The 13,970-nt window shown below is 40.4% G+C and overlaps 1 protein-coding gene across 1 annotated transcript; it reads left to right on the top strand.

Moving 5' to 3' along the window:
• The first annotated feature begins 5,711 nt into the window (after positions 1 to 5,711).
• LOC115374921 (solute carrier family 22 member 13-like) lies at positions 5,712 to 11,439 on the top strand. Its single transcript, XM_030074074.1, has 9 exons — positions 5,712 to 6,086; positions 6,180 to 6,283; positions 6,364 to 6,518; positions 7,102 to 7,270; positions 7,371 to 7,491; positions 7,937 to 8,031; positions 9,820 to 10,031; positions 10,114 to 10,222; positions 11,229 to 11,439. The coding sequence occupies exons 1-9, from the start codon at positions 5,712 to 5,714 to the stop codon at positions 11,437 to 11,439; spliced, it is 1,551 nt and encodes a 516-aa protein (XP_029929934.1).
• The last annotated feature ends 2,531 nt before the right edge of the window (positions 11,440 to 13,970 follow it).

Genomic DNA, 13,970 nt, shown 5'->3' with positions numbered 1-13,970 from the left:
GCAACTGGTGTCTATGTAGTTGTTTGCCAGAAGGTAGCTGGTCATGCGCTTTGCCATCACCGAAAAGAAGATCTTCCCTTCCACATTCAATAGGGCTATGCCTCTGAATTGGGTGATGTTGCAGGAGTCTTTCTCTTTCGGGATGAAGGTAGTGACTGCTCTGCTCCACACTGGAGGGATGGACAGGGTTCTCCAGGCGGTGCACATTAGTCTCCACAAAAGCTTCAGGGTCCTGGGGCAGTTTTTATAGACGCTATATGGTACGCCATTTGGTCCCGGTGCGGAAGCAGCTCTCGCTCGCTCTACCACTTGCTTGACTTCAAACCATTTGGGAGGAGAGACGTCAAATGGAGAGGTGGGTTCTGGTGGGCGAGGTATGTGCCCTGGTGGTCCGAGAGGGCTCTCCTTTAGACTGTCACTTACCTGGTCTTTGATATGTTCTTCCAGCTCCTGCTCAGAAGTCTGCAGCGTTCCCGATTTCTTTTCCTCCAGCAGGCCTCGGGCGTACTTGAAAGGATCTCGGAAGAAGCTCGCCCTCGCTTTCTCCTTGCGGCTTCTGCGTTTCCTGATCCGTTCGGCTCGCCTCAGGTGGACTAATCTGCATCTGATTTGGCTCCATAGGTTCTGGAGGCCATCCTTCTCCTCCTCCTCCGCTCTCCTCCACGCCTTTCGCAGAAGACGTCGCTCCCTTACCAGCTGCAGGATCTCTCTCTCGCGTCTCCCCATCCCCCTTGGGGAGATATTTTTCTGAGGCATCTCTCCAAATCTTTCCCTGCCTTCCTCATAGATGATATGGCCGAAGATGTTCAGCTTGGATGTTGCGCTGCCCTTTAGGGTGCCCTGGAGGATTGTGTGCAGGGTCTCGTCAAAGCTGCTCCATCCGTCTTTGTCTCTGGCTTTTGGCCATTTGATCCTTGGTTTCCGGGCTGGCTTCTCCGTACTTCCAATGGAGGGCTCCCTGGTTGGTGTTCGGATCTGATGCACCTCTTGTGGGATAGGTTGCGGCTGCTGCGAATCCTGCTGGGAAGGGTGAACTTGATCACTCTCGCCGGATGCAATGACGGCATCAGTAGCACTGTGGTGCTCAACCTGGCTCTGACTCCTCCTTGTCTGACCTGCTTGTGCAGTGCAAGTTTGCATCTGGCTGCCACCGCCGCACTTCATCCTCCCCTGATGGATCCGCAGGCCCTGGTAGGTAGTTGTCTTGTCTTGTATAGATAAATGTCCACTAGCGTTCTCTCAAATCATTTCTCCTCTGTGTTCCCTACAGATAAATGAAGATTTCAAGAGGGTGACAACAGTTAGCCTTGAATTGACACTAATGGCCGAGCTTGACCAGTGCAACCCAAAGCTGATGACCTTAGTCCAGTCAAAGGGAGAAGCTGCTGGACTGAAGATCAAACAGATTAAGGACGTGCTTCTGGAGATATAATTATGGAGAAAAATTACTTTTTTAATTGCAGGTTATTAACAGCCATTTCTTAAGACAAATTGCTATCATTCAAAAAATTACTTGCACAACTTAATTTTACGAATCTAGTCAGCCTAAAAACTTGTGTTCATTTTGACAGCTATTAATTTCATGTTATTTAGAAATGCTCATGATTGCGGTAGCAAAGCTAATTCATTATATGCAAAGTATCATGTTGGATCAACATAATTCTACCTGCCATTGGCATAACTCAAAAAGCTGGATGCAAAATGTTGCCTTGATTTTGTTGTTGGCCCAATGTTTTATTTTGTGTTGTTGTTTCTCAACTTATTTAAAGAACAGTTTCTTTAGACGCTCAGTGGCCTAATGATCTTTTGTAGATCTGTAAAATTTCTACATGGAAACAGGATGGGTTCATTGTTCAGTGATTCTTTGACACTGCGTATTGACCAAGAGAAATTACATGGAATGAAATGAAGACACTCAGATGTATATCCCCATGCCTGCACCTTGTCATGCTGCCTAAATAGCTGAAGTGATGCCAACATGCACCATATGTACAAAAGTATTGGGCCACACCTCTTAATCATTGAATTCAGGTGTGTCATTCAGTCCCATTGCCACAGGTGTATAAAATCAAGCAGCTAGCCATGCAGTCTGCCTTTACAAACATTTTTGAAAGAATGGCTCGTTCTAAAGAGCTCACTTAATTCCAGTGTGGTGCTGTAATAGTAATGTAATAGGATGCCACTGTGGCAACAAGGCAGTTCATGAAATTTCTTCCCTCCTAGATATTTCACCATCAGCTGTACGGGGTATTATTGCAAAGTGGAAGCGTTTAGGAACCACAGCAACTCAGCTACCAGGTGGCAGACCATGTGAAGTTACAGAGCGGGGTCACCAAGTGTTGAGGCACATAGTGCGTAAAATCTAATCTAATCTAATCTAATCTAATCTAATTCCCTTTATTTCAGACCCAGGGGATCCATATCACAGTAAAAAGAAAACAGCACAATAACAAAGAAAAGAAACAAGAAAAATAAAACAAAACTTTCCACTACTGTCTAACATACAGACTTGTTCTCCAGTGACTCCACAGTTTGGAGGAAAATCTGACAGAACTGCGTACAGGGTTAGCCAGAACGGCAATCAAGTCATTTTTTGACTCAGATACCCTACACATAAATCTATACATCAGGTTACGTAGAACAGCAGGGCAGGCAGGTACTCCAACACTGACAAACATATGACTTGCACTGGAGCTTCTTGGGGCTCTCAGCAGCAGCCTCATGCTGTCATTATAGGCCACTTTGAGCTTTCTAATGCTGCCTTGTTTGTACCGACACCAGAGCTGGTAATCTCACTGCACACACTGAGTGCAGTGCCACACAGGTAGAAGTCAGGGAAGGTTGCCTGTCTGTCCTCTCTGGTTCTGACCATCATGATCTTACTCTTTTTAGCATTGTACTTTATATCAAAGTCAGCACCATACTGTGAACATACTTTCAACAGCTGCTGGAGGCCAGCACTATATGGACTAAAGATGACCAAGTCATTGGCATACATAAGGTGATTGATTAATCTGTCACCAACCCAACAGCCTGTACCACATGCATTTAAGAACAGAGACAAATCATTCATATACATGTTAAAAAGAAAAGGAGACAAAATTCCACCCTGGCGGACACCATTGGACACATGAAAGGGGGCAGATGTTACATTCCCCCATCTCACTCTCATGGTCTGATATGAGTACCAGTAAACCAAGATTCTAATTAAAAAACCAGGCACCCCACTTTTAGATAGTTTTAAAAACAATTTCTCATGATTGACACGGTCGAATGCTTTAGAAGCATCAATGAAACACATGAACATTGTGGAATTTTGCCTATTATACTTATCTAAAATTTCCTTTAGCGCAAAAATACATAAGTCAGTGCCATGCTTCCGCTTAAAGCCAAATTGGTTGTCAGAAGTCAGGACATACATCTCAAGCCTACCCAGTAGAACTATCTCCAGCACTTTGGACAGTGCTATTGGTCTATAGTTATCTGAACTATTCACCTTCCCCACTTTATCTTTTATTACTGGTACCAGCACAACAGAGAGCATAGAATCAGGTAACACTCCATGGACAAGAAAATCTGTATAACATAAAGCCACCAGTGGGCACAGTTTCTTACTGGCAAATTTAATATGTTCAGCTGTAATATTATCTCGACCACAGGCCTTATTATCTCTCAACTACAATATTGCTTCGTAGACTTCAGCACATTATACTCAACTTTATGAACTACTACCAGATTACTTTTTACACAGTTTAACAGTTCATAATAATGTTTCCGCCATAACTGTGAAATTTCATCAGGACCACTCACACCATCTATATTAGATGGAAGAGATGTTTTGCAATTATCAATAGTTTTTATTTCTTTCCAGAAGTCATTAACATCATTATTTTGCAACTTCCTTGCCAGTGAATCTGCCCTCATAGTGTTTTCATTTCTTTTGATATAGCGAAGTGCATACTTAAATTTAGCATTAGTGCATTTTTTATTTTCAAACAGAGGGCCATGCCTACTTTTGCCTGACTCAGCCCATTTTTTAAAAGCAGTTCGAGCCTCTGCATGAAGCTCTTCTACATAATCCTTCCAACCTGGCTTAATATTACACGCTTTTGTCCTATGTTTATATAGATGCCCACTTGAGATACCAAGAGACTCCACGATAGCTTCGTAAAGGGAGCATAATTCCTTACAGTGTTGTACATTCTTACACTTCATATCCCGACACAATAAGGCACCTTTTGGAACCATAATATTACCCAGCAAGACATCAGAATGATTGACATACTTATTAAGATCTTTCATTTACAATTTTGACCCTACATCACTGCCATTTTCCACAGGCACCAACACTGGTAAATTGCCTGTGTTCAGCACCATGAAAAAGGGTATGTGGTCCGTAGTAGCCAACTCATAATCAATTTTCATCATATCGATAGAGTCATGGGCATCCACTGTGCGTAGACAATGGTCCAGCCAGGAAGTAGAGTGCCAGGCCTCACTAAGATAAGTATAACTATCATTTGGCAATAATACCTTACTAGACAAAATCAGTCCGCTGTCTGCACAAAACTGAACTAAATGATTACCAAATACAGAACTGGCATCAGTGACATTGGCATTCAAATCACCAACAACATAGATGCAAGTAGAAGGATTGTCCTGGATAAAAGACATGATAAATGCCAATCTACTGAGGTACTCATCCTCATTTTGTATGCACTCATATGGCATATAAACATTCAGAATTATTATTTTCGTATCTTCACAGCACAGCTCAATCCCAATTGCCCAGTCAACTCCCAATCATATAACATTCACCAGCTGGTCATATTTTTTACTCCACATCGTGGCCACGCCCCCTGGAATCCTCCCCCGTAAAACTTTATCACTCAGGTCAGTTGTTGATTCGCCCGCCCCATGAAAGTCACTATGCATAGAATTAAGTCCTTCCAGGTCTTGTTTAGCAAGGAATAAAAGTGGCCAATGAAGGGAAATCTTCATGCTTCAGCTCACCAAGACATTTTGGACAATTCTCTGCTTCCAACTTTGTGGGAACAGTTTGGGGGAGACCCTTTTCTGTTCCAGCATGACTGAGCCCCAGTGCACAAAGCAAGGTCCATAAAGGCATGGCTGGGTAGGTGTAGGTGGCCCAATACTTTTGTCCATATAGTGTATTTGGATTTACAAAACGCTTTTCAAAACCCCACTGGACAAACTCAAAAATGCTCCCGGTGAATCCTTTTTTTTTTTTTTTTTTTTTTTTTTTTTTTTTGTAGTTTCTGAGGTTTCACCTGCAACGCTGGAATCACACATTGCTTGTTTTCATTTGAACCTTTGAAACATCTCCACCCCAAATGAACAGGCCTTTAATATTTGATGTACTTTAAATGTTCTCGCAAGAACATCAAGACAATATTATCGGCTCCAACAACAATTGAGAAAGTAAAGACGGGTGATACGCCACCTGATAAAGACAAAATGAAGAACATACAAAAGTTTTTATTTTATTTTCACCACTCAGGGATTTTATACAGCCTCAAGTATAATACACTTCAGCTAACCTCCAGTGCTTCCAGTGCAATGAGTTAATCATTTGCCAGTTGAAATATAAAATCTTGAGTTTAAACACTTCTGGTCACTGATTACAGCTCGTACTTTCATGCTGTGTTTTTCCAAATAGCTGCACAAAGGACAAAATCAACACCCTCAACATGGCTGATTTTGGAGATATCCTGATAACTATAGGAGATTTTGGATTATTCCAATGGATCCTTCTTCTTGCTCTGGGTTTACCAAATTTTGTTGTCCCACTTCTTTTTGGAAGCTTGGTTTTTATCCAGTTTGACCCAGACCGACACTGTAACACGGACTGGATCCTCAAAGCTGGTCCTAACCTGACCACAGAGGAGCAGCTGAACTTGACGCTGCCCCGGGAGAAGGATGGGAGCTTCAGTAAGTGCCAGATGTTTGTCCCAGTGGACTGGGACATTGACACCATCAGGGAGTACGGACTCAATGAGACCACAGGCTGCCAGAGTGGATGGAAGTATGACAGGACGCTGTTTGAAGCCACCATAGTCACTGATGTGAGTTGGACTGACTGTGGATGTTCTAGGACTGAATTATCCTCAAAAAATGCAGCACACATTGTCTTTGGTTTAATGATCTATTTTTTACAGTTTGATCTTGTTTGTGACAAAGCAAACTTGGTGGAAGTGGCACAAACAATGTTAATGGCCGGTTTTCTGGTTGGTTCTCTCTTGTTTGGACCTTTTGCAGAATCGTAAGTGTGTTCCAGGTGGTAAGAAATTGTGTTTTCTGTCTGTGCTGCATCCACGTGTTCATTATCTCTGTCTCCTCCAGGATTGGTCGCAAACGAGCCACTCAGATTCCAGTGGTAATAATGTTCATATTTACTATAACGACAGGGATATACCCCAACTATTACTTATATACAGCCTCCCAGTTCATGGTGGGGGCTGGAATGGGAGGTTATAAGGTCAACTCTATTGTTCTAGGTACAGTACAATACAATTTTCATGAAATTATTGAGTTTTTGTTTTGTTCATGATCATTGTTTTTTGATTCTGTATCGGACGACTTAATCGGGACAAGATATGCAGCATAATTAATCAAAATCAAAAAGATATATTATTTCTTTGCAGGAACAGTAACACAAGTCATGAAATCATCTGACAGTATAATCACTAGCAAGTCTCGGATAAAATATAAACGTCTACGGTCAGTCATTTGCAAAGGTGGCTCTTCATGCCGCATTAAAAGAATTTTCATGGCTGAAAGCAAAATAAGAGAAAACAAGCCTATCAATGCAACATGTAAATGTAAATTCTTGTGTCTTGAAATATGTAGAGATTACTCTGGTTATGTTGATGTAATTTAAAATTACATGGTTGTCATTTTTTTAACAGATTATTTCAACTCTGTTAGGTTTTAATCTCTTATCCCCCAGTCATTTGGTACAAGCAGCTGTTTAAATGGTTGAGTGTAATTTACACAGAATCAGTTTGGTAGCTAAAATATATTGAGTTTGGTTTCGTTAGAGGGTTAAAAATCACTTACTGTACATTTTCCTTCTTGCAGCCACCGAATGGATTGGGCCGTCCAAGCGATCACTGGGAGCATGTGTGTCTTTGTTATGTGGTGCAGTTGGAGGGTGCACAGGCATTGGCTTGGTCTACTTAATCCGGGACTGGCGATTGGCCCAGCTGATCATAGTAGCACCAATGACTATGGTTTTTATTTATATATGGTGAGGATTTATCCTGTATCTTTTCTGATGACCATGTTTTGGTAAATGGACGTTTGTGTCATTTTCCTGACATGCTGTATGTTCTTGTTGTCTCTGTCAGGTTTATTCCAGAATCAGCCAGATGGTTGATGGACAGAGGAAGGAGACAGGAGGCGGAAAGGCTGATTTTCAAGGCAGCAGCGATTAACAAACGCACTGTTCCAGACTCTCTTCTGGAAGAGGTATTGTAACTTCAGGAGAAATTAACTTTTCTTTCCATTTGTGTTAGAAGTTTATACTTCTTTGTGCAATCTCCTAGTGTATGTTGATATTGCTCCATTCATAGAGATAGTTTGCCCACTTTGAAAATTTTTATATTATTCGACTTACTCAAGTTTGAGTTTGATGATGTGTAGCGGCTTTTACAGCACACTAAAGGAGTAAAGCGTCTGGAGCCTCCAGCCATCCAGCACTCAGTAACAATGAGGAGAAGATGGCACCACTTCTGTCCTTCAGCTGGGGAAAAGTCAAATAATATCGAATTTTTCAAAATGGGTGAACTATCCATTTAAAATAGATACATGTGGCATTTAAAACCTCAGTATATCATCACCATATTAATTATGATACCGTAATAATTGCCATATGCAAATGATTTTATGGCTGAGATGAATATTTCAATTACAGACTGAAGTGAAAAAAAATGTGGAGAAAGGAGGCGTAAGTGTTCTGATCAGATCACCTGTTCTTAGGAAGTTTTTCTTCATACTGGCGTTGGCATGGTAAGTCAAAACTTAATAAATATTAGGTGAAATTAAACCATTTGTGGTATCAAAACTGAAGATTTACACTGTAACTACTGAAAATATCACTTGTTTTTTTGTCATGTTGCAGCACCAAACATAAACTCTTCCAGACATTTTACACATGAACCTTCTCTTTGCTCCGCTCTCTTCCTCTTCTTTGCACTGCATTTTGGTCCGAGTTCAACAACTGGAACCAGCTGTTAATTTTTCTCTCATGGTGCTGCTGTTCACTCAGTCACTGGGAGGATATTTGGTTAATGTTAGCCTTAATGTTCGCAAATGCAATTCACATGAAAACTAAAGAGTGAAACTCCAAGGAAACTCTAACTGAAATAGCCAGCTAACAACCCACTATGACATCAAACATAACTACACATCCAAGAATGTGCCTGCCTGTGTACAGTTTAACCAGGTACTGGGTCTTTATTGTGATTATAAAAGCATATTGATTAGAGGAGCTTTCATGAAACATAAACAGGATGGCACTGCCTGCTCTTGAGAAAAAAGTATAGTTATTTCAGTGCTTTTACTACTGACATTAGTCTATAAGTTGTATAATAAGTGTGAGGATCATCATCTATTAAAAAATAATAGCCTCTGCATCAGAATGTTTTACACCTTTTTACGCTTTTGTACACCACCACAGTGGATTTGAAATGCAGTAATCAAGATGTAATTTAGGTGCAGATTTTCAGCTTTAATTTAAGGGGCTGAACCAAAATATGGCATTAACCTTTTAGGAATTAGAGCCAGTTTTATACATCGTCACCCCTTTTTCAGAGGCTCAACTTAGACAAACTATACATAACTAACTATAATTATAAGGATTATATTGAATATTTGAAGGGAAATCCTTTGCAGTCTGGAACCTGAAGTCTGGAACCCTTGAACCCGTGGACAGTATCACCAAATACTGAGTTTCCTTCCTTGTGATGCTCTGCTAAGCCTTTACTGCAGCTGGCCTCAGCTGCTGCTTGTTTGTGGGTCTTTCGACCTTCAGTTTGGTCTTCAGCAGAATCTGAGCAGACAGTACAGCCCTATGAACATCAGAATTTATCCTGCTACTTCCATCAGCAGTCACATCATCAATAAACACTAATAGATGTTTTTTTTTTGCAAAGTCTAATCTGCCCTTCCTGTTCTTGAGTGACACCAGTGGTTTGCACCTTGCTGTAGACCCATTTTCTCGCAAACGTCTCGACTGTAGATTTGGACAATGACACACCTACATCCTCCAGAGTGTTTTTGACTTCCCCAGATGTTGTGAACGGGTTTTTCTTCACCAATTCTTTGGTCATCCACTTTAGATGTCTGCTGTGATCTTCCAGGCCTTTTGGTGTTGCTGAGCTTATCGGTGCATTCCTTCTTTTTCAGGATAGACCAAACTGTTGATTTGGCAACTCCTAAAGTTGTTGCTATCTGTCTGAAAGATTTTTTTTTTTTTTTTTTGGAGCCTAATGATGGCCTCCCTCACCTGCATAGACACCTCTTTGGATTGCATATTGAGGGTTCTGATAAACAGCTACCAAATACAAACGCAAACACTTGGAATGAACTCCAGACCTTTTATTTTCTTAATTTGTCATGGAATAACAAAGGAAAAGGCCACACCTGGACATGAAACTGCTTTGTGTACAAGGGCAAAAGTATGAATATTATGTCACTGTCCAAATACTTATGGACCTAACGGTATTATAGAAGACCACCACATCATGTCATACTCATCTCTGGTTGACTACTTTTTTCTGTTGTTGTCAATCTAAGGTTTTCATTGACTCTTACCTACTACTGCCTGTCATTCAATGCGGGAAGATTCGGCTTAGACATCTTCTTGACACAGGCTTTGTTTTGTGGTATTGAAATACCAGCCAATCTGCTCTGCATCTGGGTGTTAGACGTTTTGGGGAGGAAAGTATCCCTCATCTCAACACTTGTAATTGGAGGGCTCTGCTGCATGCTTACCCTAGCAGTTGAAGGTAAGGCATTTAGCATAATTTAGTCAGCAAAGTGGCTATTTTATATTTTTACTGTATTTATCACCATATCTTCTGATTTCAGGAAATTCCACTGCTGTCACATGTTTAGTTACTGCAGCACGTTTTTTCGTCCTTGCCGGTATATCCATGTGCAACGTCTACGTGCAGGAGTTGTTCCCAACATCTGTCAGGTTTGTGCTGAAACCTCATGTTTGGCTTTTCATCCTCATTTGAACGACGCAGATCTAGGTGAAACAGCATTTGAAAATACTTTTCATGATTTGTCTGATCCTAGTGGGTAAGAAGGATGGAACTCCAAAAATTAAACAATCACTTGATACATTGTGAAAAATAGTGACAAAACTGTAACTGATTTTGGAGGTGCCCCGGTGGCTCACTGGATAAACCTGTGTTATTGCAGTGTCCTGGGTCATTTGTTGCATGCTGTCCCCACTCTCTCCCCTACTTTTCCTCTCCCTCTTTACTGTGACTGTCAAATAAAGCAGAAATACCCAAAAAATAGTCTTTAAACAAAAAAAAAAAAGTGTAACTGATTTTATAATTTCACAGGGCTACTTGTAATGCAGGTGCCCTGCTGGCCCTGTTGGTGGTGCTAGAGGGAAGGTCATGGGGTCACCAAAATTGCCAGGTTTCATCCTCTGGGCAACATGAATGTTTTCATTAAAATTCATGGAAAAGCAAAAGCTTTTTTGATATATTAGTGTGCAACATTAACAATTTCACCTGTTTATGGCGCTAGACAGAAGGTCATAGTTTCACCAAAAGGAGCAGATTTCATCCTCAAGCCAACATGACTGTTGTCACCAAAGTTCATGGTGAGCCACAGAAAAGACTGATTATCAGACCAGACCTGTTTTTATTAAAATGATTTATGATTTAGGGACGAATTTATTAAATCATTTATACTTTTATCACTTCTTTAATAGTTTATCAGCTTTATTTAGTTTTTGTGAATTCCACCCAGTCGGCTCCCAGTGGGTGACTTGCCACAGTGGCTAATGAGTGCCTGAAGTTGAGATAATCACAAGAAAACATTGAAAGCATGATTACCATGTTATAAAACTTACAAGACACTTTGAGTTGTCCTATGTGGCAGCCTCCATCCATCTGGTTTTCAGTGGTCCGGAAGCACCGTTGCACTAAACTGAATAAATTATATACCTCATCCTCTTTCAGACAAACAGCCACAGGATTAGGGGCTGTTTCAGCAAAAATAGGCGGGCTGCTGGCTCCAGTGCTCAACATGCTGGTCATGTACCACTGGGCCATACCTGCTGCTGTCTATGGCAGCCTCTTACTGGTCAGCGGGGCTCTGGTCCTCCTGCCTCCTGAGACTCAACACGCAGAGCTACCCGATTCAATTCATGAGGCTGAAGGCAACAGGTAACAACAGCAAATAAGTTGTTTAAATCCATCAGACACACGTCTATCTATCACATCTTTTTGTTGACATTGCGGTGTAAATTTAATTCTGTGTTTATTACTGAGGTTGTAGTTTGCAGAGGTCTTGTACTGGACTACATTATATTGAGAGGTGTTTCTAATTTTTTGTCCTCCCAATTTATATACATGAGAGGGGACAGAATAGTGGAAATACCTCTCAATAAAATGCAGTCAAGTCCAACAGCAGCACTAACTAAGAGTTCATTCAATTCAATAGAATTGAATGAACTCTTTTCAATAGAATTGAATGAACACCTCTATTGCTGTTGTGTGTGTGTGTGTGTGTGTGTGTGTGTGTGTGTGTGTGTGTGTGTGTGTGTGTGTGTATTATTTCAAGAACTGTACCTCTCATCTATCCTTTTTATTTTCCAGAAATATAACCTCCATGAGCAAACCAAGAGTCCCAGAGGTGGACAGCTCTCTATATCAACAATCAACCAAATTGTAAAAATACATCTGGGGGTTTATTCTTATTTTTATTCTTGTGTTTGCCACAGCCAGTACATTTTATCATTTGTGTAAAATATCACTGATTGTAGACTATGTCAGTCAAAATGAATAATGTTTTTGACCTCAGTATCAATGTGCATGTTCGCTAAAACTACACATCAGATTAATTTTTTTCTTTCTTTCTTTTTTTTTTTTATGTCGAACAATGCCTTGTAGAGCCATTACTCTTACTTTATATGGATGTTGATCCCTTCATGAATACAAACCAGTAAACTACAGTTGGGGCTGTTTCTTGTTTGTCAGTGCTGGTAGTTTATCAGGACAAGGGGAAATCTTGAAGTTGTGTTTTTGATAAATGTCAGATTTTATTATAGTGATTTATCAACACATGTTGAACAAATGTTCTGTTTTGTTTTTTACATTAGCATATTTAAAAGTGAATTGTCTATATATTTTTTTTTAATTTTTTTTTTTTTTTACAAATATTTCCAAGTACAGGGTGACCCAAAAAAAATGGGAATTTTTGAAGTGCGTATTGGCAGATATGAGCAAGTGGCAGCACAATTTTTAAAAAATGAAAATTCCATCATTGTTTCTTAAATGGCATGTTTTCAGGTTTCAATTACTATGAATAAAATATTTTTCTTCCATCACTCTTGGTTTTATTGGATTGTTAAAAAGTTCCCGTTTTTTTGGGTCACCCTGTATTTCATTGCACCTATTTATTACCCATACACCAATTTATCACTTATCCATTCAGTCATCAACTCTCAATATATATGATTACTTTTGGTGAAATAGTAACAACATATAAACAAGGCATTTCTTGATAATCAGTTTCATTAAAAAAATTACCCTTATTCCCAATACATAAAAAGCTATCTGTGAGTGTGTTTCTTTCATTTTCTCATGAATTGTTCAATTGATTAAAATCAAACTTTTTCTACACATATTAGAAACAACACTATTTAGTGCATGAATAATTTTGGTTTTGTAGGTAAAATGTAAAGATAAATTAATAAAAATCAATTAAACTCATAGTGGTTCTTCATACTCATGCATACAGTTGAGTAAACAAACATTATGGCTACTCTGTTCCTGCATAATATCACATAACACACACACAGTAACACCATTACCCAAGCAAGTCATCCATCCAGCTGTTGTTTGTGGCTGTATTTTCTGTTGCCTGGTCAAGATTAGTGTTTACAGATCCTATAAGACTCTGCATCAATGGATTTGCATGGCTTGGGTCAGAAACTGGTGCTGCTGCTAGTTCTGATGTAAATATATCATCAACAAACAGATTGCTCTGAACTAAAGGGGAAGCAACAGGCGATGTGTCCAAACCAAGGAAATCACCCTGTGCGCTGGAACTGGCTTGACTGCACGGCTGAACTGTAAAAACATCTGCACCCCCTGAGAGGTCACCAAACCCAAAGATATCGTCGGGGAAAGCAGCAGGCAACTTATGGTCTGAGGAAGAGTCAGCTACACCTTCATCAAAAACATTAATACTGGGTGTCTGAGCGAGAAAACTGCCCTCTGAGGTGAAAATGTCAAAGTCAGCTCCTTGTTCTTTGATAGGGGCATTTGTGCTGAAATTCAGTGGATTTGGGGTTTGGTTCTCCTCTTGTGCCGCCTCAGGGAAAACGAGCTGATCTGTGATGCCAGTTATCTCTTGATTTTCAGATGATATCAACTGGGAGTCAAGTATGGTAAGGGTTTCATCGGGGGCATCTGCAGAAATCATGTCACTGCTTGATGAAGCTGCAGGTGTTGGATCAGCAGCAGTGTTTGCAGAAATCCTCTCCTGGGAATCGGGTGGACCAAAGAGATTTGAGGAATCTTGGGGAGTCTTGTGGTTTAGATCGAAAACTATTCCGTCACAAAGGTTTCCTCCTCCTAATTCTGGCTCTTGACACATTTCACTTGCCTTTTGGACAGAGTTATCTGTATCGACCTGAGTAATCAATGGCTCAACGGGAGCAGGACTGATGCTATTTCCAACAGTATTATCCTTCA

Source organism: Myripristis murdjan, chromosome 17, assembly GCF_902150065.1.
Source record: "Myripristis murdjan chromosome 17, fMyrMur1.1, whole genome shotgun sequence".
Classification (NCBI taxonomy): Eukaryota; Metazoa; Chordata; class Actinopteri; order Holocentriformes; family Holocentridae; genus Myripristis; species Myripristis murdjan.
Note: the sequence above shows the minus strand (reverse complement) of the source record. Positions and strands in the feature narration are given on the sequence as shown.